The 26373-nt window shown below is 34.7% G+C and overlaps 1 protein-coding gene across 2 annotated transcripts in view; it reads left to right on the top strand.

Moving 5' to 3' along the window:
• SLC12A2 (solute carrier family 12 member 2) overlaps nt 1-26373 on the top strand; it is a 93867-nt gene that overhangs the window by 49868 nt on the left and 17626 nt on the right. For both annotated transcript variants that reach the window (XM_019964597.2, XM_019964596.2), the window contains exons 11-18: nt 2166-2273; nt 3307-3430; nt 4406-4507; nt 5836-5991; nt 7293-7392; nt 11904-12015; nt 13529-13669; nt 24517-24623. In XM_019964597.2, the coding sequence (XP_019820156.2) occupies nt 2166-2273; nt 3307-3430; nt 4406-4507; nt 5836-5991; nt 7293-7392; nt 11904-12015; nt 13529-13669; nt 24517-24623 (950 nt within the window). The remainder of the gene's footprint in view (nt 1-2165; nt 2274-3306; nt 3431-4405; nt 4508-5835; nt 5992-7292; nt 7393-11903; nt 12016-13528; nt 13670-24516; nt 24624-26373) is intronic.

The raw sequence follows: 26373 nt of genomic DNA, 5'->3' as shown, positions 1-26373 counted from the left end.
GCCAATCAGATTTCTGTATTGTTGCCTTAAACTACAAAAGTATGTTGTCTTTATTAAGTCTAAGTATGGAAAGTATGGACTTAATCAAAGTATAGGAGTTTGGTATATGTAAATATGCTTTTCTAATTTAAGTAAATTTTTTAAAAGTACTTTGTGAAGTGATAAGAGAATGGAAAGAAAATTCTGTCAAATTATTAATTGCTTGTCACTTGGAGAATGAAGAATGGTGACTAGAACATTACTGAGGAGCATATAAATGGAGACTCCATCATGAAATCTATACAAAGGCACACTATATAATGCTATTTTGCATATAATCGATAAATATATGTACATATAATTGAGTCACCTTATCTTAAATGTTCAATTTTATTTAGTTTTATGTTTCTTATTATATTTCTATATTTTAATGTCCTCAGAAAACTTTGACTCACCATTGTTTAATAAACAAAGTGTGATGATCGTTCACTACTAGTAAAATTTATAATGGATAGATCAAATTAACAGTACCTAAATCCATTAAACAGTTCTTGCAAATTGACTTTATATTTTGACAGATTTTAAAGGCACACAAGGAACAGTGCTATGAAAACCTACCCTACCTACTTATCTTCATTTGTATTTATTAGTTGTTTTTCTTTATAGGTATAGTATTTTTCTCAAACCAATGAGAATAAATTATAGACATCACAACATGACAGTCAGATTGAAGTATTTAGAACATTCTTTACAAGTGTGGTTGAATTATCCCACCCAAGTAATCCCAGTGTTGATGAAATACTGTTGTCTAAATATATATTCCATATTCATAGTTCCTCACTTGTTCCATTAATGCCCCAGGTCATTTTTTCCTGATCCAGGATTCAGTCTATTGTAACACGTGGCCTTTAGTTGTGTTATTTTAAAATGCTTTAACCTAGAGGAGTTCACAGCTTGCTTGTTTTTAACCTTTCAAGATGCTGACATTTTGAAGGGTTCAGGCAAATTACTTGGCATTATGCTCCTCAGTTTGGGGTTTATTTTATTGCCTTCTCATCATCTAAGTTAGTGATGTATTTTTTTAAGTTTAACTTCCTTATAGGGAAATGCTTGAACATGTTCAAAGAGAGAAAAAGCAATCTAATGTACCTGACATACCCATTTTCTAGCTTCATCAGTTATTAAAGCATGGCTAGTGGTGTTTTGTTTATGACCCCCAATTCACAGATTACTTAGAGACAATTCCTAGACTTACATCTTTTTGACTGGATATTTCAACTTTTAGCTTAAAAAAAAAAGAGGATTCTTTAAAAACAAACAAAAGACATAACCATGATACCAATCTACTATCTTAACGTAAAAAAAAAAAAAAAAGAAACAACCTTCCTGACAGAAGTGTCTCATACCAGTTTGGAGTATTACTGTGCACCTTCGTCTGATTAACTGGCTACGTCTACCTACCATTTGACTAGAAATAGAGGTGAGAGGAACAGATTAAACAAGGCCATGGAGATTGTCAGCAAAATCCAGAGATAGGGTTTCTCTAGGAGAAATAACATAAAAATAAGAAAATTTAAAGAAAGGATGACTCTATGGATTGAAAAAGACTTAAGACAAAACCACCAAATATAAAGTGTAATCCTTTTGTGGATCCTTATTTGAACGAACTATTTTAAAAAGCAAGAAAAGAGAAAGAATTTGGGAATTGTGGATGCGGTTGAGTATTTGATGCTGTTAAAGAATTAAGCAGTTTTTAAGATGTGACAGTGACTGTAGTTACAGTTTTTTAAAGTTCTTACCCATTAGAGGTACGCACTGAAACATTTATGCATGAAATAATATCTGGAACATTTATGTGTAAAATGGTTTATAATAACGCAAAGATTGGCCTCTTGAAACTGATGCATATTTTATAGTTTGGCATGCTCTTCTCGTTGCCATTGTGTTTGCCTTTGATGTTGTACGAAATAAAAGGTCTTTTCCTACATTAATTAAGGGATGGTGATACATCATTTTCAGAAGTTTGTAATGCATGTAAGAACCATTATTGCTGTGGACTATTGCTTTTGTTATTGTATTCTCCCCAGTATTGCTATCAGTGTTCTTCATAGGAATAGTAAAGATGTATAGTGTTGTGGATTTTTTTGAATTGTGTATGACTGACTTTTCCATTGTCACTTTTTAAGGTAATGAGCATGGTGTCAGGCTTTGCACCATTAATTTCTGCAGGTATCTTCTCAGCCACTCTTTCTTCTGCATTAGCATCTCTTGTGAGTGCACCCAAAATATTTCAGGTGAGTATTTCACATTGCAAATTTTATTATAGAGGTAGACAAGGTAATATATTTCAAATGGGATTTTTAATATTTTTAAATGATTTACTTCTGTCAACCCTGTGTATTTATATGATACATGCCAACACATATATCAAGAATGCCATATTTAATTTTATGCACAGGAATGTGGATATGTATATTTATATAAACTGTTGTGCATTTATCCACTGACAGGTATAGTTTTTGAGTTGTCTTTCTGGAAGTGGTAATGAATTTTTGCTTTTTTGACATGCTCTATTAGCATAAATTTTCATGTCTTACCAAAGATAAAAAGTACCATAAATCAAAAGAAGATACTTTATCTTGTTCCTGTTAGCATAATGCCAAAATAAGTGTTTTATTTTTATGAATATTTGAATGTCTAGGATGTGCCATACATTATGTTAGGTGCTCAGGATATAATGATAAATAAAACATTATCTCCCTTTAGTGAGCATCAAATAAATAAACAACTGATACTGCATAGAAAGTACTTTTTATTACTAAAACAAGTGAAGTATTGATTCTGCAGCTTTGTTCTTAATTTCTTGTTATAATTAATACAGTAGAGGTGTAGAATATATCCTAAAACTATTTTCAGTATTGTTTTAAGAAAAGTGATTAAGTTTTATATTAGGATTTTTATTTGCTTTAAGTCTTAGATTTTGACTTGGTTTTCTTGAAATAGGTCACACATCTATCATACTTCTCAAGCTTCCACACTTCTATATATATGCCTGCTTCTTTGACTCTTTATTTGTGTAAGACTGTCAACCTGGTGTGGGGTAAAATAGATAAACACTACAGTGTATTCTAAATCTCCAGCCTTTCTGATACTGGAAATGTTTGACTCTTCTTTACAATTTGTTGGTAAAGCAGTATGAGAGGAAAAAAAAGAGGACCAAGAATTAGAAACTTGGGTTCATTTCCTGATTTACCTGTTGTAACTGTAAGCAGATCTGTATGTCTTATTTTGATGTATTCCATTTTAATGTTTACATTTCTTTATTAGGCTCTATGTAAGGACAACATCTACCCAGCTTTCCAGATGTTTGCTAAAGGTTATGGGAAAAATAATGAACCTCTTCGTGGCTACATCTTAACATTTTTAATTGCACTTGGATTCATCTTAATTGGTTAGTCTATACATGTGTGCTGATGTAGATTTTGGGGCATTTATAGTATTAACTGTCAACATTGAGTCATTAAGTCATAAAATGTTACTTTGCCTGCTATACTAAGTTTCTTTTTGATCAAAGGAAAAGAGTTTAGAAAATACTGCAGATAATAGCATTCATTAAATATTTGCTCAAACTCATACCCTCACTAACTCCCTATTAGGCTAAAGGGAGCTCCTAGGTTCTTATCCCTAAAACAAGTATGATAGTAGCATAGGGTAAAGGATTATGGTGTCTTCCATGAAGGTAGAACCTCTGCTGATCTTTTTGGTTCCTTTGCCTCTGATTGGGTCTTAAAGAACGTTTGGACTTTGGATTATACCATGGAAACTAACTTTCTCATCTGATGCTTAAAAATGTATCTGGTATAGCTACTTTTTGAGAACAGGTTGGCAATATTTAATAAAGTTTCCTATGATCCACCAGTTCTTAGAGCTTTGTACCCTGCAGAAACTTTTATATAAAAGAATATTTTTAGTGTCATTAATTATAATAGTGAAAAATGGAAACAACCTAAGTGAAATATTCAGCAGTAAAAATGTGAATACACTTGGTTTTCATATGTTAATATGGATGAATCTCAAAAATAATGAATGTAAAAAAATTTGAATTACTGAATGATAATATTGTATGATGTAATTTATGTAACTTTTAAAACATCCAAAACAGTGCTCCATAATCGTTGTGAGCCATATATGTATGTAGGAAAACAGTATAACGTCACTGGAAAGAATATTTCAACTTTGAGAGAGAGAGTCATAAAGGAGGTTTCTACTGTGTACGTAGGATATGATTTAAAGTATATGAAGTATGTATAGCAGAGTTCATTAAATCTGGGTTATGGATTTAGGAGTATTATGTATTATCTAAAGGTTTGAAATGATTCATAGTTTTGAAAAGTTAAATGTCTAATATGTCATATTTCTTTTGCAGCTGAATTGAATGTTATTGCTCCAATTATCTCTAACTTCTTCCTTGCATCATATGCACTGATCAATTTTTCAGTATTTCATGCATCACTTGCAAAATCTCCAGGTGATTTTACATTTTCTTTAAAAGTTTCGTAAATGTGGCAATGTTTGATTTTAGAGAAAATAAAACTTTAATACATTTTAAAAGATGGCATGTGTGGAATTAGTTCACTAATGCTTCATTCTGCCTTTATAGTTGAGTCAAATTGAGTCTTCAGAGATCTTCTGTCATGCAGTTTATTGGTAAACAATGTCTGTTTCTTGCTTCAAATAATTTAAAATAGCATTAATCTCAAATTCTGGCTAACTGTGAAAGAATTATTTTGTTTTTTTTTCCTGTATTTATCAGTTCTAAGAACATTGTTACGATATAGTACCCTATCCAGGAATATTTTTAACACAATGAGTTCTGTGGAATTCTAATATAAGGGGTCTTTATCAACTGAAAAATTACTCCATATACAGTTTTTATGGGTATTTTGTTATAAACCATGACAACAGTTGGGCATCAGAGAAGGAAATGAAATAACAAAAACACTATTGCTTCTATGGGCCTAGAAGTTTCTCAGAACAAGAAAGATAAAACATGGGAACTTAGGAGACAAACATCTTAGCTTCAGTTTTTAAGAATATAAAGTTTAGAGATGGATGTGGGTGTAGCTCTAAAAGGCAACACAAGGGATTCTTGTGTTGAATTTTTCTTTATCTTGACTATTTTAATACCAATATTTTAGCTGTGATACTTTGGTATCATTTTGCAAGATGTTATCACTGGGAGAAATTAGGTAAAGCACCCCCAGAATCTCTATATTATTTCTTAAAACTTTGTGTGAATCTGCAGTTGTCTCAAAATTAAAAGCTTAATTTTTAAAAATATAAATTTTATTGAGATGAAATACTTCCCCAAATGATGATAAGTTTTTTAGCAAGTAGGTGAGGTTTTTTAACAGTTCCAAAGAACAATTTATTTGAATTGTTTTCTATATTCATTAACATATGGATGTGTCTTATGCTAAAAACCAGAAAATAAAATCTCACTATTAAGGACAAAATTTGAAACCTAATTTTTTCATCTTCTCTTATTTTTAGCATTCACTGAGTTCAGGTTGATTTGTATTTTTTTAGTAAGGACTTTTTGAATAGGGAACTAGTAAGATAGGATAATGTTGATATAAATAGATGTGCCCACTTCATGGCTATCAAGAATCATGACATTATGATCAGTGATGGTCTATGACTTTACTGTTGAATTAGCTTTACAGTTCACATTTAAAGACTTCTCAGTGTAGCAGCCACAGAGAAATTTATTTTGTGCATGCATATGTACCACTGTCTAAAGCAGATGAGGTAGCTGAGTGACTTTTATTTATCTATATTATTTGTTTCTGTTAGGGTGGCGTCCTGCATTCAAATACTACAATATGTGGATATCACTTCTTGGAGCAATTCTCTGTTGCATAGTGATGTTTGTCATTAACTGGTGGGCTGCATTGCTAACATATGTGATAGTTCTTGGACTTTACATTTATGTTACCTACAAAAAACCAGGTCAGTAGTCTTGTCTCTTAATATTTAGTATTTCAAGCTAAAAAATGTTTAGATGTTCTTTGTACCTTTTCATATCTAAACATCCATCTTTTGTATTTTGGAAAGGCCTTTTGCATAAAACCTAAAATGCTTTCTTTCTAAATATATGTAGTTTTAGTGAAAAAGTTACTCTAAGACTTTTTATTCTGTGGAATTTCATTCTTAGCCATGAGTTTAATTAATCCTATTTGTAGAAAAATAACAAATTCATGTAATAAACATTCTGTTTCACTCAATATGTTTTAAAATTAATCTTTGAAAGGATTTTATTATAGTACAGAAGTTTCTGTTAGCCTGATAAGCATTATATGTATTACCTAATGTGGTTTAGTACCTACTATAATTTGTACCACAGAATCACAAAATAATAGAACACATAGTATCTTCCCACTAGCTTACTGTATAGCAAGGACAATTAGACAGATATACTTAACTGGGAATAAAGAGGGAAATAGTTGAAGATTATCTAGAATGTGTAGCGTTGATAACTGCTGGGTATATCTCCACATAAGCAGATGCTGGGATAGGTTAGGATGAGTCCAGTTATTTAGTGTGATAACATGTAACAAGAAAATCTATTGAAAAAACTTGAGAAGTTGTGGCCCAATAGAGTAGATTAGAAAGAGACGACAGAGTAGTTGCAGTGTAGTTATTTTACACAGTGAGGAAACATTTTGTGATCCAAGTACGAGAGAATGAGGTTTTGGATTAGAACAGTGGCTTTAGAAATGAAGTGGACAAAGAAGATATTGTTTTAAATATCTTAGAAACAATTATTTCTCTAATATGCCTGTTAAGTCTCTAAAGTAACAAATGTCTAAAATCATCATTTGTGTTTAGACTGTTTATTCAATAAGAAGTAAAATGTGCCTTGATGTTCAAATAACTTAAACGGTGAAGTACTATAAATAGTATTTTATAACAATCATAGATCTGCCTTTTTCCTTTTTGACCTTTGGCTGTATAAACAATAATTTTTAAATGTTTTTTTTTTCTTTGTTTGCAAGACTCATTTTGAGCTGAATGCACAGCATGTCTGCAGCCCTTTCATCTCAGTCTTTTCCAAGTTGTACACTTTCTTTAAATGTTAATAATAGCTCAGATTAGCATTGCCTTAATTTCATGCTGTAGATATAAACTATTGAAATTCCTGATGAGTACAACAGTTTATTTTAGCAGCTGACTTTTTAAATGTGCAAGCATTGGTTATTGATGATTTGTGATCACTAGTATTATGGTGCATGAACACTGTCCTCTTACAGATGTGAACTGGGGATCCTCCACACAAGCTCTGACCTACCTGAATGCACTGCAGCATTCGATTCGTCTTTCTGGAGTGGAAGACCACGTGAAAAACTTCAGGTAAGTGATCAGGTAACACAGAAACATTTTGTTTTAGATGGCAATCAGGACTTATTGTTTAGTAATATTTTCACTTGGTGATATTTCATGAAAAATTATCTAAAAGCATAGAATATTGTTTCTTGTTTGGTTTGATTTGAGCAGTTTATTCAAAAACAAGGTTGAGGCTTCTTGTTCTCAAAAATTTACAGAGAGAAAAATTATCATCTACCTTATAAAAATGTTACGGAAGTTTTGGAGGTTTCTCTTTGAAGGCTTTTAGATAGGTATCGTTAAAGTAAACTTTTTTCCCCCCTCTGTGGCCATTCAAGTTTATAACTATTAAGGATGAAATTCATAAAAATACTTGTTTTATAATTTTACTCAGGCGGTAAATATTTTCATGTTAGTGGCTTTGTTCTCACTGTGGAACTGGCAATCAGTTTTTGTGATAAAGAATCAATGTCAGAGTAAAGAGCATTTCTTACTATTTCCTTCCTTTTTATTTTATCTTAAAATTTAGTTTATCAGTCATCAATTTAAATGCTATTCCTTAATTTAACGTTTCTAATAGTCGAGATTCAGTTATTAAAGCACTGTTGGAAATCAAAAGTATTAATTTATTTATATAGATTCTTAGAAATTATAGATTATTGTTAAGTGTAGCTAAAAGTAGGCTTGTCATTTTTTTAAAAATAGACCATTAGACAGTCATTCTCATACTGTTCATGTAAGCCTGGCTCTGAACAGGCAACTCTTTAGTCATGAGTAATTGCTTCTGATTGGCTTCTGAACAGTAATCACAGGAATAAATTCCTGTTTTCAGTAAAACAAAAGACAGAATCTTTTTAAAAGAAAATTTCAAGATGGATAAGTGCTCTACCAAATTTCTCTCAAGAAGAAACACCTTTGTATTAATATATTCTTTTTGTTACTCTTTGAATATCCTCCCCCCACCCCCGCACCAACCACCACTACCACCAATTTGTTTTGTCAAATGAAAGATTCCCATAGACCACAGATCTTCAGTTTTGGAGTAGAAAGAAATAGGGAAAAGAAGTGAGAGCCCTGGGAGGAAAACTTTAATTTCAGCGCATTTTTAATGTTTTCATAGTTAATGCAAAGTATGGCAGAAAATAGAAATCCTTCCTTTGTGCAAAAAGCTGTGTCCCGGAACTGAGAGTATGATCAAGAATCAGAATTAACTTGCCGTCAATAAAAAACTGTTATTTGGCTTATTAATAGAAATGGGAATTTTTTAAAACCTTTAAAAACTTAAAAAAAAGTTTACTCTAACAAGTGTTTTAAAATTATCAGAATTATACATGAACATATTTAAAAGAGGAAAAGCTTACATTTGTTGTGAAAATTAGTAGTTGTCCTACTTCTCAAATCCCTATTTCTTTTATGCCACTAGCAACCAATTTCAGTTCTTAGCTGAATTGTGTAGTATTTACTTAATAGTCCCTAAAAGCATGTTTGTCTTATTGTATTGTTTGATTTTAAATTTTAGGCATTCTGTCTTGATTTCTTTCATCCATGCATGCCCATTACACACACACACACCCTTCTCTTTACCCTATCCTCCCAGTATATTTTTATGTCACTATTTTGATTAGGTTAGACTTGATGTTTATATTTTTATGACTTTTAAAGCATAATTCAGAGCTTAGCCTTGTAAATTATGATTGCTTTCTTTTCCTGTACAGGTTTTATGTTTTCTATGTAGCCAATAAATTGTTTTTCCTATTTCAGTTTCTATTTATCACTATCTCAGCCTTCACCAAATTTGCCAAAAGATTTTGTTTTCTTCACTTTATAGTTTCTATTTCCTTGAAGTGTCTTTCTCATCATTTCCTGCCTCTTTAATTTGGGTTCTTAGATTTAGCCTTGTCTGAAATGTCTGTGATCTGGGGCTAGGGAAGTTCTGCATTAGGGTTAGGGCTCTCAGTCAAGCCCTTAATGGAGATTAATGTGACCGTGATGGTTCTTTGAGAAGTTTAAGTCATCTTAAAAGTTTTCTTTTTTAATTTGATTAGATTTTTCAGAAAACAATCTTTTAATCTTTGCTTACTGGTAAAGTTCTGGCTGCCACAGTTCTGAGAGCTAAGTGACAAAGCAGCTTGGAGATTTCAGTTTCCAGCATATGGCGAATGTTCTAACTCCCTGCTTAAGGTAGCTGCTTATGCCCTCAGCTATTGCTCCCAGACCACAGGCCTCTCTAGCAAATAAGCTCTAGCCTAATAGGGTTGGAGAAAGGCAAGGAGAGTTGCCCATCATAGTGATGGAAATGACTTGGGTTCATCTAGATGCTTCTTATGCAAACTTTTTAAATTAGTTCTCCTTATTTTTGTTTTTTTAACACATTGCCCCTGCCACTTACAGAGGCATCTACTGCCTGTCAGTCCTAGGCATTTTGATGATTCTTAGGTGTAAAATCTGGATAAGGCAATGGCACCCCACTCTAGTACTCTTGCCTGGAAAATCCCATGGGCAGAGGAGCCTGGTAGGCTGCAGTCCATGGGGTCGCTAAGAGTTGGACACGACTGAGCGACTTCACTTTCACTTTTCACTTTCCTGCATTGGAGAAGGAAATGGCAACCCACTCCAGTGTTCTTGCCTGGAGAATCCCAGAGATGGGGGAGTCTGGTGGGCTGCCATCTCTGGGGTTGCACAGAGCGGACATGACTGAAGTGACTTAGCAGCAGTAGCAGCAGGTATAAAATCAGGTGGCTTCACAGTTTTCTCTTAATGCTCATTTATAATTTAGCGTTTTCCTGATTTGTCAAATCCTTTATTGTTCTTGCATTTGCTTTCTGGCTTTCAAAATTTCAGTGCAATTGTGTCCTATCCTCTTCTCTATATTTTGGTGCCTTAAAAAAAAATCCTATCATACTATGGAGATTTTAAAAGAGGGAGTAAAGATGAAGGCAGATATTCACACTCTGGTTACTAGACGACATCCCTAATATATTTTGTTCTATGCCTTTTTTTGGTATACTATTATACCCAAGTTATGCCTTTGTGGTATGTTTACTAACATGTTTACTATTTAGTAAAGATGGGGACTACAGGTTCATTTCCCACAGTACTAGGTTATATTAGTAATGGGTTAAACTACCATAACAAAAAGCTGAAAAAACAAAGTGGCTAAACAAGATAGATATCAGCGTTCTGTGATAGTCCAAAGGTAGATGGACAGTTTATGGCTGCTACATAGATTGGCTGCACTTGGTCACTCAAGTCCCCCATTTCTTCCTTTTACCTCATCAGCCTGCCATTCCCTAGGATATGTTTTTATGTCCATGTGGCCAAAGACATCACCAACTCCACAGTCTAGATTACAGAAAAGGTAAAGAAAGTATGGAGGGTGACCCAGGTTCCTTTTAAAGGGTAGGATGAGGAATTAGGAACATCATATGGGCTGGAAATCAGTCATAGGGCCACTTTGAGGAAGGCTGAGAAAGGCAGTGTTTAGCTGGGGAGCCATGTAACCTGCTAACACTCAGATGGAGAGACGGGACTACTAGCAGTCTCTGGGCTGCTAAAGATGACTTCATGTTTGGTTGCCTCAAATCTATTCCTCCAGACAGAACTGGATTTTCAGATGGCTTGCTAAAATTCTGAATCAGTTTGTAGTCTTTATTCAGCTTTTCCTGCTTATTTTATGAGAATAGTGAGGAGCTACTAACTAATTTAGTAGGTAAGTCAGAATTCTCAGCCTATTTGCTTTTTGTTAAAGTTCAACTATACACACTGTTGTTTTAATGAGTTTTTGTGAATCTGTTTGAATTTATGAAATGGATTTGTGAATATTTTTTCCTCAAACAATATTAACTTTTATTTCTAGTCAGTGAAAATCAAGAGTTAAAAATACATGAAAAATCATGTGAGTGTCTTATTTTTTGAAAGGCAGTTGAATTAATTTTGGCTTTCATTGTAATGAATTAGAATTAAAACTTTTAGTTCAAATAGAAACCTTTTCTTCACCATAGGTGATTTTACTCATAGAACAACATTCACTAAAATTAAGCTAGATTAGGGAAGACTGATATTATTAACCAGAAATGAGTATGATTTGATCAGGCTAAGAAGGAAAGGGACCTGTTCTTTACATGAAGACATGGCCGTGTTCTCATGAAGTTTTGTGAACTCTGTTGAAAGAATTGTAATATTTATTACTTTTAGAAGATGAAAAGTTGTTACATGTTTTTAATCGACATGTTTTTAATCGGTTATGGTCATTTCTTTCTGTAGTATCTCCCAGAATCTTGATGTATATTACCTATTAATTTAGGATATTTGGTATGATGTTTGCTCAAAGAAGATTTTGTTTCTGCATTTCTTATGCACCAAGGAACCCTGGTTATGTCATCTTCTATGAGAATCGTGTAGCCTGTGTCTTGAGGACAGTTGTGTAAAGGAGAATCTAGTGTAACAATGTAGTGTTAGAGAAGCGACTTGAAATCATGTCCATGTTATCAAAGCCTTAAATTTCTCTAATTACATTTCTCCTTTTAATCTTAAATTAGGCCTCAGTGTCTTGTTATGACAGGTGCGCCAAACTCACGCCCAGCTTTACTTCATCTTGTTCACGATTTCACAAAAAATGTTGGCTTGATGATCTGTGGTCATGTGCATATGGTAAGTCCTAGTTTTATCTTCCATATTAAAACATTTTACACTCTGTGTATATCATTTGTAATTTGTGAATCTTTCTAGATTTGAAGTAATTTGAGTAGCTTTTAGGAAGCAATATTGCTTTAGCTAAGAAAAATAGCCTACTAAGGAGCTAAAAAAAACTAAGGAAGCTGAATGGAATTCGGTATGTGTTTTTTTCTTACTGATAAATCTAATAAAGTCCTGAGAACGCCAGGAACATTTACTTGTCAGATATGGTACTGATAAATATTTAGTATCTGGTATGTAAAGAGTAGGGTGAAAGCTGAATTCTTGCCCATTCATTTTAGTTTTATTCATGAGTAAGGAAATTACTAAAAATAGGGGTAAATGTTCATCTAAAAGTAGTTTTATTTTTGGCCTCTTGGCTAAAATCACTGGATGATGGATCTTTTCTGCATAGGAAATTGGAGTATTTATTTACCAGATTAACTTACCTCCCAGGCTCTATTGCATATTTTATTTTGGTGCTAGAAATGCATGTTATATGCCCTATGTCCCAGCCGCTGCTAGAGTTAATCTTCTGCTTGTAGAGTAGTAAAATGTGTGTGTAGGGTAGTGAAGAACACACTGAGACACTGACTCCACTTGGGGCCTGTGGAGTTTCAGTTTGTCTCCAAGTAGATCAGTTCAGGTTGGAGTCTTGAGCGTAAGAAATTGCACAGAGGCAATTTTTCTACTAATAATGATAAATTGTACCATTCCTTGTCTTATTTAATTGATAAGTCATGTCTGACTCTATACGACCCCGTGGACTGTAGCCCACCAGGCTCCTCTGTCCATGGGATTTTCTAGGCAAGAATACTGGAGTGGGTTGCCAGTTCCTTCTCTAGTTCCTTATTCATGTATAATTAAGGTGAACTTTTAATCTTATTTTTAGGGTTTTTTTTTCTTAATACACTTTAGGTAAAACATATAATACATTTTATGTGTTGCTTACAAGGATCAAAATAGAATTGCAAGTTGAAAAAACTCATTTCCTTTCATATGTTATGTCATTGTTCAACAGAAGGACAAAGGAAAAAATGAATTTATATAGCTAACTTTGACTTTTAATGATATTTCTAGGTTTCTGAGATTTAATAACTCAGACATTTGAGACAAATGAAAAACAAGATGGGAAACTTTCCATAGAAAAACAGAAGGCTCTTATTTTTCTCTGTGTAATATCATCTCCATTTTCAGTAATTTATAATTTCTCTCATTTACTACTACCAATACTTATTTATTTTTCAAAGTCTGTTTCCTTTTCTCTTCTTTCTGTGCCTCTGTTCCATCAACACTGTCTTTTCATAGTCTTTATTGGATATAATTCACCGATTTGAGAGTAAAACGCTAGCATTATATTGTACTTCCCTTCTCCCCCCACTGCTATGTTCAGATGCCTTGTTTAAGCCAAGATAACAGGAAGCTTTTTTTATGAAAATGGAATAGATTACCTTTCAGTTAAAGACTTATTAATATTTTTACCTTAAAGGGCCCTCGAAGACAAGCTATGAAAGAGATGTCCATTGATCAAGCCAAATATCAGCGGTGGCTTATTAAAAACAAAATGAAGGCTTTTTATGCTCCAGTACATGCAGATGATTTGAGAGAGGGTGCACAATATTTGATGCAGGTAAATTTCTTACCTCTTTTAAATGATAACATTTTAATTCTGTGTAAGTGTTCAAAATGTTTTTTATTCCAGGTTTCATTATTCACATTAATAAAAATTGTAAACTTTCAACATATGTTTATTACCGTATACCACTACAGTTTGTGTAATTTGAGAGTTAAAAGGACTATAGAAATACTGTGCTGTTAGCTGACAGCAAAGAACCTCTTTGTGAATTATCTTAGCCTATTTCTGTCCTTTTCCTAAGGTATTTCCCATTCACTCCCTGCTGCGACTCACTGGGTTTTTTGGAGAGAGTGTTAAGTAATGGCAGTCCTTATTTAATTTTTTAAGAAATTTTAATTCCTTATTTTATTTCTATTATTTTACTAGTTCTAAACTTAGACTTATTGTGGGTTTTGTTTTTGGCATAGTAACCAGAATATGGGATTTGGAATCAATCCTAGGTTTAAATGCTAGCTAGCACTGCAACTTCCTTATTATAGATTTTGGACCAAACAAAAAAATTATTTAACTTCTCTGAAACTCAGTTTCCTCAACTCTTATGGTTGTAGGAAGACAGTGTTGGCCAACTTACTTTTATAGGAACCTCTTTCTTCAAAAGAAAACTTCAAGCAAAAGCCCCTTGTTTTGCTTTGCTTTGTTTGAGCTGCTTTGTTAAAATAGAGTGGGAGATTCAGAGTACTGTCACTGGCCTTGTTCTATTTTGTGTCTTTTAAAACTTGACAAGCATGTGGTTAAGAATACCCTAGGCAGTCCTCTGGAATAATAAGAGGTAGAAGTAGGATTGCTTTGACAGACATAAAGCCTTATCATAAATCTATAGTGATTAAGAAATCGTGGTGTTGAAGTAGGGACAGACATTTCAACTGAGTAGAAACTGAGTCTTTGATATAGGAAATTAAATACATGACAGAGGTGACATTGAAAGGATAAACTGGGAAAACTGATTATGTGAAAAAAATAACAGGTCTTTATAAAGATGAACAAAAAATATTTCCAGGTTGAGTTGAAAGACCTACACAAGAACAGAAAAAATTTTAAGCTTTTAAAAGAAAACAGAAAATAAATTTTTGATCTTGGACTAAGGAAGAAGTTTTTAAATGAGACACAAAAAGTTGAACTATGAAGAAGAAACCAATTTTTTTTTTAGTTAACATATAAAACTGCTTCTTAAAGAAAGCATGAAATGAAAAATGAAGCCACAGACCTAAAGGGAGAAAACATGTTATCAGCAAAAGAATATGGGCCACAATATATAAAGAAATACTGTAAATCAATACGAGATTTTTTTTTTAAAGGAGTAAAAGACATGAAAAGAAGAGGAAACCTAAATGACAGAAGTTAAAACTAAAACCATAGTACAGTCTTTAGTGCCTTTTCTAGTGGCGGTAGATTTGAAGCGCTTTAACAGACCAGACCCTGGGAAGAGGAGACTGGACTGGTGCAAAGAATTTAAGAAGGCCTGCACAAGTTATTTAGAAGATAAAAGATAATCAGGAGCAAAATGATTGGATTAGTTTGTCCTTGATTTTTCCCTATTTAAAGTGTGTTCACCTGAAACTGTATTTTACTCAGAGATCAAAGTATTGACACCATGGGAATAAAGGTTCAGCATCCTAGATGTTTCTTTGACATCTCCACTAATAACCTGCTGGAAGAGCTGTCTTTGAATTATTTTCTGATATGTGCCCCAAAACATGCAAGAACTTTCATTGTCTTTGTACAGGTGAAAAGGGGACTGGGAAATCAACTCAGAAGCCATTATATTATAAAAGTTGTCTCTTTCACCGAGTTGTCAAAGATTTTATGGTTCAAGGTGGTGACTTCAGTGAAGGAAGGAAATGGACAAGGAGGGGGTATCCATTTAAGGAGCATTTTTTGAAGATGAGTGTTTTGCTGTTAAACACAATAAAGAATTTCCCTTCAGTGTATCCACGGGAAGGATACAAATGTCTCACAGTTCTTCCTAACAACAAAATAAACTCCTCATTTAGATGGGTCTCATGTTGTTTTTAGGCAAGTGATTGATGGTTAAGTTGTGAGAGAGATAGAAAACCAGAGAACAGATGCAGCTAGTAAACCATTTTATGAAATGCAGATACATAGTTGTGGGAAGCTAGTTCCCAAATCTAAAGAAAACAGAAGGACTTCTAAAGAAATCTGACTGTCTGGGCCTATCTGTATGTGGTCTTGCTCAGTTCCGTTCAGTTGCTCAGTCGTGTCCAACTCTGTGACCCCATGGACTGCAGCACACCAGGCCTCCCTGTCCATCACCATCTCCCAGAGTTTACTCAAATTCATGTACATTGAGTTGGTGATGCCATCCAACCATCTCATCCTCTGTCATCACCTTCTCCTCCCACCTTCAATCTTTTCCCACCATCAGGGTCTTTTCAGATGAGTCAGTTCTCATCAGGTGGCCAAAGTATTGGAGTTTCAGCTTCAGCATCAGTCCTTCCAGTGAATATTCAGGACTGATTTCCTTTAGGATGGACTGGTTGGATCTCCTTGCAGTCCAAGGGACTCTCAAGAGTCTTCTCCAACACCACAGTTCAAAAGCATCAATTCTTTGGTGCTCAGCTTCCTTCATAGTCCAACTGTCACATCCATACATGACTACTGGAAAAACCATAGCCTTGACTAGAGAGACCTTTGTTGGCAAAGTAATGTCTCTGCTTTTGAATATGCTGTTTAGGTTGGTAATAACTTTTCTTCCAAGGAGTAAGCGTCTTTTAATTTCATGGCTGCAGTCACCATCTGAAGTGATTTGGAGCCCAAGAAAATAAAGTCTGCCACTGTTTCCACTGTTTCCCCATCTATTTGCCATGAAGTGATGGGACCAGATGCCATGATCTTCATTTTCTGAATGTTGAGCTTTAAGCCAACTTGTTCACTATCCTCTGTCACTTTCATCAAGAGGCTTTTTAGTTCTTCTTTGCTTTCTGCCATAAGGGTGGTGTCATATGTGTATCTGAGGTTATTGGTATTTCTCCCAGCAATCTTGATTCCAGCTTGTGCTTCCTCCAGCCCAGAGTTTCTCATGATGTACTCTGCATAGAAATTAAATAAGCAGGGTGACAATATACAGCCTTGATGTACTCCTTTTCCTATTTGGAACCAGTCTGTTGTTCCATGTCCAGTTCTAACTGTTGCTTCTTGACCTGCCTACAGATTTCTCAAGAGGCAGGTCAGGTGGTCTGGTATTCCCGTCTCTTTCAGAATTTTCTACAGTTTGTTGTGATCCACACAGTCAAAGGCTTTGGCATAGTCAATAAAGCAGAAATAGATGTTTTTTCTGGAACTCTCTTATTCCGTGATCTATCAGATGTTGACAATTTGATCTCTAGGTCCTCTTCCTTTTCCAAATCCAGCTTGAACATCTGCAAGTTCATGGTTCACGTACTGTTGAAGCCTGGCTTGGAGAATTTTGAACATTACTTTACTAGTGTGTGAGATGAGTGCAATTGTGCGGTAGTTTGAGCATTCTTTGGCATTGCCTTTCTTTGGGATTGGAATAAAACTGACCTTTTCAGTCCTGTGGCCACTGCTGAGTTTTCCAAATTTGCTGGCGTATTGAGTGCAGCACTTTCACAGCATCATCTTTTAGTATTTAAAATAGATCAACTGAAATCCCATCACCTCCACTAGCTTTGTTCATAGTGATGCTTCCTAAGGCCCACTTGACTTCACATTCCAGGATGTCTGGCTCTTGGTGAGTGATCATACCATCGTGATCATACCATCTGCGTTATAAATTTTTAAAAATATGTAACTTAACACTTCAAACTTATATATGCCTAGATAATGGAATATACAGTAAAAATATAAGGAGATCTTGAAAAGGATTCATAGTGTGCTTATATGTATTCATCAAGCTTTTAAAGTGAGTGGTGATTATTACTTTATTCACTTTTTGTATGTAAAATATGTAAATATTTCAAACGGAATGCTACCCCTCGTCATAAGGTTGTTTCTAGTGCTTAAATCTTGCTTACTTTTGTATAATAGGAACACTTTGATAATTACTTTATATATTTAATAAGTGTTATAAAGGAAATGAAGGAAAATACTTACTTAGAGCAATGTTTCTTAACTTTAGCCTGCATCAGAATCACCTATTGGACTTCCTAAAACACAGCCTTCTGGGCCCTGTCTTTATAGTGATTCAGTAGGTCTAGGGTGAGGCCCAAGAATTTGCATTTCTAACAACTTTTCAGGTGATGCTGCTGCCATTCCAGTCCAGGTACTGCACTTTGAGAACCATACCCTCAGGGGTTTTTGTAGTATATATGACAGTATTGTAAATTTGCCAAGAGTGAGGAACTATATTGCTTAGCATTCTCTTCCACCTAACATGCTCATCCCCACATGTCATGACAGTTTCACCAGTGTGGGCAAAGGGAGCATCAATATCATTCTGAGACTGCCTTATAAACCTGACAAATGCTGTTCCTCTTACAAAGATGCTCAGGAGATGGTTTATTGCAGTGGCAGAGTGTCTGAGGAACACTGTTTTAAAATACCCTTACAAATTGCCTCTTTAGAACTAAACACTGAAATATGAGTAGAGTTGAGTATGAGTTGCAACTGAGAGTATTTCTCTTTCGTTCATACCTTCTCAAAACCCATTACATAAAGTGGCAAATGCCTTCATGTCTGTTGGAGGTTTATAATCTTTGTCAAAGTAGTTTGTGCATTGATTTCTTTATACAGTAACTTACAGTTCTAGAGATGCTGTTTTATATGGGTTTCTTTTATTATACATTCTGATTTTTTTAATTTCTTTGTCACTTCATTTATCAGGTTACTAATTATAAGCATTTATTTAGAGACTCCCTGTTTTAAGAGGTTGAGTTCAGTTCAGATGCTCAGTCATGTCCGACTCTTTGTGACCCCATGAATCGCAGCACGCCAGGCCTCCCTGTCCATCACCAACTCCCGGAGTTCACTCAAACTCACGTCCATTGAGTCAGTGATGCCATCCAGCCATCTCATCCTCTGTCGTCCACTTCTCCTCCTGCCCCCAATCCCTCCCAGCATCAGAGTCTTTTCCAATGAGTCAACTCTTCACATGAGGTGGCCAAAGTACTGGAGTTTCAGCTTTAGCATCATTCCTTCCAAAGAAATCCCAGGGCTGATCTCCTTTAGAATAGACTGGTTGGATCTCCTTGCAGTCCAAGGGACTCTCAAGAGTCTTCTCCAACACCACAGTTCAAAAGCATCAATTCTTCGGCGCTCAGCCTTCTTCACAGTCCAACTCTCACATCCATACATACCCACAGGAAAAACCATAGCCTTGACTAGAGAGACCTATGTTGGCAAAGTAATGTCTTTGCTTTTCAATAGGCTATCTAGGTTGGTCATAACTTTTCTTCCAAGGAGTAAGTGTCTTTTAATTTCATGGCTGCAGTCACCATCTGAAGTGATTTTGGAGCCCCAAAAGATAAAGTCTGACACTGTTTCCACTGTTTCCCCATTTATTTCCCATGAAGTGATGGGACCGGATGCCATGATCTTCGTTTTCTGAATGTTGAGCTTTAAGCAAACTTTTTCACTCTCTTCTTTCATTTTCATCAAGAGGCTTTTTAGTTCCTCTTCACTTTCTGCCATAAGGGTGGTGTCATCTGCATATCTGAGGTTATTGATATTTCTCCCGGCAATCTTGATTCCAGCTTGTACTTCTTCCAGCCCAGCGTTTCTCATGATGTATTCTGCATGTAAGTTAAATAAACAGGGTGACAATATACAGCCTTGACATACTCCTTTTCCTATTTGGAACCAGTCTGTTGTTCCATGTCCAGTTCTAACTGTTGCTTCCTGACCTGCATATAGGTTTCTCAAGAGGCAGGTCAGGTGGTCTGGTATTCCCATCTCTTTCAGAATTTTCCACAGTTTATTGTGGTCCACACAGTCAAAGGCTTTGGCATAGTCAATAAAGCAGAAATAGATGTTTTTCTGGAACTTTCTTAGTTTTTCCATGAAAAGAAATGCAAAAAAGCAAAATGGCTGTCTGGGAAGGCCTTACAAATAGCTGTGAAAAGAAGAGAAGTGAAAAGCAAAGGAGAAAAGGAATGATATAAGCATCTGAATGCAGAGTTCCAAAGAATAGCAAGAAGAGATACCAATGCAAAGAAATAGAGGAAAACAACAGAATGGGGAAGACTAGAGATCTCTTCAAGAAAATGAAAGATACCAAGGGAACATTTCATGAAAAGATGGGCTCAATAAAGGACAAAAATGGTATGGACCTAACAGAAGCAGAAGATATTAAGAAGAGGTGGCAAGAATACACAGAATAACTGTACAAAAAAGATCTTCACGACCAAGATAATCACGATGGTATGATCACTCACCTAGAGCCAGACATCCTGGAATGTGAAGTCAAGTGGACCTTAGAAAGCATCACTATGAACAAAGCTAGTGGAGGTGATGGAATACCAGTTGAGCTATTTCAAATCCTGAAAGATGATGCTGTGAAAGCGCTGCACTCAATATGCCAGCAAATTTGGAAAACTCAGCAGTGGCCACAGGACTGGAAAAGGTCAGTTTTCATTCTAATCCCAAAGAAAGGCAATGCCAAAGAATGCTCAAACTACCGCACAATTGCACTCATCTCACACACTAGTAAAGTAATGCTCAAAATTCTCCAAGCCACGCTTCAGCAATACGTGAACCGTGAACTTCCAGATGTTCAAGCTAGTTTTAGAAAAGGCAGAGGACCCAGAGATCAAATTGCCAACATCCGCTGGATCATTTTAAGAGGTAGTCTTGCCAATAGCTTGCTTATGGAGCCCTTTGGTAGTAAGACTGTAACACTGCTAACTTATTTATTTCCCACCACCCCGCCCCCTTTTTTTTTAAAGGCAGGAGCCACTTGATTGTGAACTGAATTTTAAACAGTCATTTTAAATTAGTAGAAAATTCTTGTTTTTACTGAAAATTCATATTATATCATGATGATCCTTAAACCACATGGATCTCATCCAGTCTTAGTGTAGCTATAATTACCTTTTTTCCTGGGCAAAACTAGCCTAGAATTATCCTATAATATATACTGAATGTTTCTGAAACCTTTTCTTTTCTTCATCAGCTTCATTTTGAGGTAAGAAGCAATTTTTTAAAAAATTTTCTAAAATAAGGTCAAAATCACTTAATATTGCCAATAAGAATATTTAAAACTAAATTATACCCATGTCCTGTAGCTCCTTTCCATATATATAAAATGCCATAATATTAAATTAATTAAATAATAATTTGAAACCATCACTATTAACTAAACCTTTTAAAAACAAACCATCCAAAACATGAAGCCAAAACTATAATTTTTATCAGTGATTCTTAAAGTAATAGAAATCTTACTATAGTATTTAACTGGATAACCATGATATTTGGAAATGTTTTCACTTAATAGCCAAAGACATAATATTGAGGAAACAGCTGTTCTTTCTGCCACACTAAAAACAGTTACCAAAAAATAAATAAACAAATAAAAAGTTACAAAATAAAATGATACAAAGAAAATTATTATAAAAAACTAAATGCATTTTTTGTCAGCAAATTCTGGTGGAAGATATGCAAAAAACATTGCTAACAATTCAAAGAAATGACAGAGGGAGAATGTCTTGATTGAAACTAGAGATATTTGTAACAATCTTCAGATGATTGCACTTTGCTAAATCAGTTTCAATTATGGAAGTTCACAAAGAACTTATTTTCTCTGAGCCAAAAGAAATACGTTCTAGAAAAGACATATTTTCAGTAATGGTATTTCTTTAAAATACTGGATGTTTTATAGAAACATAAAATATTACTCCTAACTAAATAGCTACTTTGATTGTAATTTACAAAGGATTTAGGATGACTGATGTGAAATTTCTTTACTCAGTCATTCAAGAGAAAGTTATTACGATAATGAAGTTGTAAGCAGAATTGCACAGAATACCTCAGGATGTTTAATGTTATACAAATAAAACCTTTTAATTATAATAAGATTGTGCAAAAGTTTGTGATGAGAAAAGGAATAACTCTGACATTATTTTGTATTATGAATAAGTTACCAGTTGTCTTGTAGCTTAGTTCTTTAAAAAAAACAATATATATATATATGTAAAATTGAAGATATTTCTTGGTTTTCACTTACCAGAAAAGTGAAACAAAATTATGCTCTGTAGTTAGTAGCCACCTTGCTACCTAACACTTAGTTTTAAAAAACAAAAATAAGTATTTTTTATCTGTTTCCTAAAGGTAAATGGTTGTTTATAATTCTGAGTTTAAAAAAATCTTTTTTGAAATTTGCGCATGAATAGAACATTTTGGAAATGACTGTGAACTTCACATGGGTAGGCTTATTGCTTTTGTTCCCAAGTTATCCAGTCTTTAGGACAGTGGCACATGGTCAGCTCTTGAAAAGTACTTGAATTAATCTTTAACCAAAAATGATTTAGGTATATCATGTATAAAAACTTAAGTGTGACCTCAGAGCACATAAAAACTTAATTCAAAATGGATCTAAGATCCACAGATAAGGGTAACACCATAAAGCTCTCTGAAAAAAACATAGAGGTAAATCTTCATGATCTTGAATTTGACAACATATTCTTAGATATGGCACCAAACGCACAAGCAGCAAAACCAAAGATAGACAAGTTTGACCTCATCACAGCTAAAAACTTTTGTACATCCAAGGACATTATCAAGAAAGTAGAAAGACAACCTACAGGATGGAAGACAACCTTTTCACATCATATATGTGATAGTCCTAATATCCAAAATGTATATAAAATTCCAAAGAAACAAAAAAAACTCTATTTAAAAAGGGGCAAAGTACTTGAATACACATTTCTCCAAAGATATAAAGATAACTAATGAGCACATTAAAAAATGCTCAGTATCATTAGTCATTCAGTTCAGTTCAGTCACTTAGTCCTGTCCAACTCTTTGTGACCCCATGGACTGCAGCACACCAGGGCTCCCTGTCCATCACCAACTCCTAGAGTTTACCCAAACTCATGTTCATTGAGTTGGTGATGCCATCCGACCATCTCATCCTCTGTCATCCCCTTCTCCTCCTGCCCTCAATCTTTTTCCAGCTTCAGGGTCTTTTCAAATGAGTCAGTTCTTTGCATCAGGGAGCCAAAGTATTGAAGTTTCAGCTTCAACATCAGTCCTTCCAATGAACACTCAGGACTGATCTTCTTTAGGATGGACTGGTTGGATCTCCTTGCAGTCCAAGGGACTCTCAAGAGTCTTCTCCAACACCACGGTTCAAAAGCATCAATTTTTTGGCACTCAGCTTTCTTTATAGTCCAACTCTCACATCCATACATGACTACTGGAAAAACCATAACCTTGACTAGACAGACCTTTGTTGGCAAAGTAATGTCTCTGCTTTTTAATATGCTGTCTAGGTTGGTCATAACTTTTCTTCCAAGGAGTAAGCGTCTTTTAATTTCATGGTTGCAGTCACCATCCGCAGTGATTTTGGAGCCCAAGAAAATAAAGTCTGCCACTGTTTCCATTGTTGCCCTATGTATTTGCCATGAAGTGATGGACTGGATGCCATGATCTTAGTTTTCTGAATGTTGAGCTTTAAGCCAACTTTTTCACTCTCCTCTTTGACTTTCAAGAGGCTCTTTAGTTCTTCTTCACTTGGGCAATGCAAAATCAAAGCTATAGTGTGAGATACCATTTTATACTACTAGCTTGTATATAATTAGGTAAACAAACAAGAAATAAGAAGTGTTGCTGAGGAGGTAGAGAAACTGGAGTGTTTGCATTGCTGGTGAGAGTGTGAAATGATACAGCTGCTGTGGGAAATAGTTTGGTGGTTACTCAAATGTTTAAACAAGGAATTACTGTATATCCAATAATTTATTACTCTTAGTCATATACCCAAAGAAATTAAAAGCCGGGAGGCAAAGAGATGTTTTTAGGCCAGTGTTTGTTTCAGCATTACAGTAGCCAAAAGGTAGAAACAACCTAATTATGTATCAGCAGATGAATGGATAAACAAAATACTGTAAATACATAGAATGGAATATTATTCAGCCATAAAAAGGAGAATAGTTCTAATAGATGCTGTAACGTGGATGAACCTAGAAGACAGTATGCTAAATGAAATAAGCCAGGGCCTGGAGGGAGGAAAGAATTAGTGTTTAGAGAATTTCTGTTTAGGGTGATGGGAAAGTTTTTTGGAAATAAATAGTGGGGTTGGTTGTACAACACTGTGAATGTGATTAATGCCATTGAATTGTGCATTTTAAAATGGCTAAAATGGCAAACTACTTTATCTTTTATGTGTACTCAGCCTTGAGAATAGGATTTTCAGTGTGTTTTAAAAATATTATAAAAGAAGAAATTAATTGGATTTGGGGGCATATTTGTTAAGCACATTGAATTGCAACTCTGCACGAAGTTGCGAGAACAGTTGATGGAATTCTAAACTGTAGCCAGCAATTTGGACTTCTGATCAGGTTTTAATGGCTGTTATCAAAATATATATAATTGAGAGTATCACTGTATTGTTATGATTTTTATGAAGGGTTAAGTATATTCCATCATCTTTCTCTTACTAAAATCAAAAATATTGATAAGTCATGAAAGTACAAAAATTTAGAACTTTTCATCTGTTTAATTTTATCTTCTATTTTTATATGTTTAATCATAAGTAATATGATTTATATAGTATATGTAATTTATTATGAGTATGCATGTATTGCTCAAGAATTTTTACTGATAAGAGTGCACAATTTTGAAATGTTGAGAGTCTGCCCATTAGGATATTGTCATTTAAAAACCATTTTGTGAATAGCGGATCTTTAAAGTTGTATTTTTCTGTGTTTTAGGCTGCTGGTCTTGGGCGTATGAAACCAAACACACTTGTCCTTGGATTTAAGAAAGACTGGTTGCAAGCAGATATGAGGGATGTAGATATGTATATAAACTTATTTCAGTAAGTATCCTTTTAATTCAGTAATTTAGTTGATTGATAAAGTACTGATTTTGAAAGCTTGCACTGGTTTTTGAAGTCCGTTCTTACATAGTCTTTTCCAGTAAAAGGATAAGAATGAAAATAATCACTTGGAAGTTATTTCCATTTCCTTTTTAAAATGCACTTAATATGTTTGCTTTTCCGCACCTTTGAGTTGACTATTCACTTTTCAGTGGTATTGTCAATGAAGTTTATAAGATAGCTTAGTTTTGATTTACATCAGTTTACAGGTTGTCTGGGAGAAGGCAATGGCACCCCACTCCAGTACTCTTGCCGGGAAAATCCCATGGACGGAGGAGCCTAGTCGGCTGAAGTCCATGGGGTCGCTAAGAGTCGGACACAACTGAGCGACTTCACTTTCTCTTTTCACTTTCATGCATTGGAGAAGGAAATGGCAACTCACTCCAGTGTTCTTGCCTGGAGAATCCCAAGGACGGGGAAGCCTGGTGGGCTGCCGTCTGTGGGGTCACACGGAGTCGGACACGACTGAAGTGACTTAGCATAGCATAGCATACAGGTTGTCTAATGAGTTCTTATCCTTTTGTTACTTTGTCTTTCTGATATTACTATATCCATGTTGTTATTAATTTTTGCATATGTGTTTTAATATATTACAAATATGTTTTGGAACTGAATTTTTTAATAAAAAATAAAATTTTTTTATTTTGTTAGATTTTGTTTTTAAGCTTGAAAAGTACTTTCTTTTTCTATAATAGTATTCCTGGTATTTATTTAGCAAATCTCTTTGTCTCGTCCACATGAGCATAAGGATTCCCTCTCCCTACATCATAGTTGATTGAAGAGTAGCTGCTTCTTGTCATAGCTGCTGATGAAATAGAACAGTTCACTCTTTATAAAGTAATTTCTTAATAAAAATTTTCATTTTAAAGAAAAATTTATATCTAGCAAAATAACTCTTAAGACCAGATTCACATCCTATTTCTCTGTGAATTTTTGTCAGTTCATCCTTAACTAACTGGAGCTGCTTCCCTTCCCAGAGCTCCTATTGTGTCTATTGATAGAACCATATAATTATTTGCCTGTGTCACATATAATATTTTTGTTTTTGTAGCTGCCTTGAAACATTTTTGTGGAAGTACCCAGGTCTTATACTTTATTTTTATAAATCTCCTTGTATTGATTAGTAAAATATGCCATACATAAGATTTCCCAAGGAATTGTTAAGTGGTTTTAGTAAAACTCAAGCTCTGCTGGTTTGTCAGAGGTTGTGACTGTTCTTCGGGCTTGTTACTTGTTTATAAACAGCATTTCATTCTCCCTTTCTTATTCTGTGGTCTGTACTTTGTATACATGGGGATCAGGGAAAGAAGGACAGTATGAAAGAAAGAATCCATCATGTGGGCCTTGAGCCAGGGAGTATGCTTTTTTCCTTTGCAGATATAAGAGCAGTGAGATGGAATAGTTATCCTAGAAGAGAGAAAAAGGGACATTTTTGCAAATAATCATTCGTTTTTTGCTGTGTCTGTAATAATGGGAGCCCTGAAAGAAGGGAGTCTTATCTGACACTGATCTTGCAGGAACTGAAGTGAATGTTTGCTCTGAAAGTCCGGTATTATGTGTCAGGCAGCAGTTTTAAATAGGTCAAATATTGCTCTCTGGTTTCTTAAACTATAAGAGTTGGTGGCTGTTTGAAAGCAGTGATATGGCTTACTCTTTTATCTTGTGACACTTATGTTTTGGCTGTGATTTG

This window comes from Bos indicus, chromosome 7 (assembly GCF_029378745.1).
Source record: "Bos indicus isolate NIAB-ARS_2022 breed Sahiwal x Tharparkar chromosome 7, NIAB-ARS_B.indTharparkar_mat_pri_1.0, whole genome shotgun sequence".
In the NCBI taxonomy this organism is placed as follows: domain Eukaryota; kingdom Metazoa; phylum Chordata; class Mammalia; order Artiodactyla; family Bovidae; genus Bos; species Bos indicus.
The sequence above is the reverse complement of the archived record's forward strand: the minus strand, read 5'-3'. Positions and strand labels throughout refer to the sequence as shown.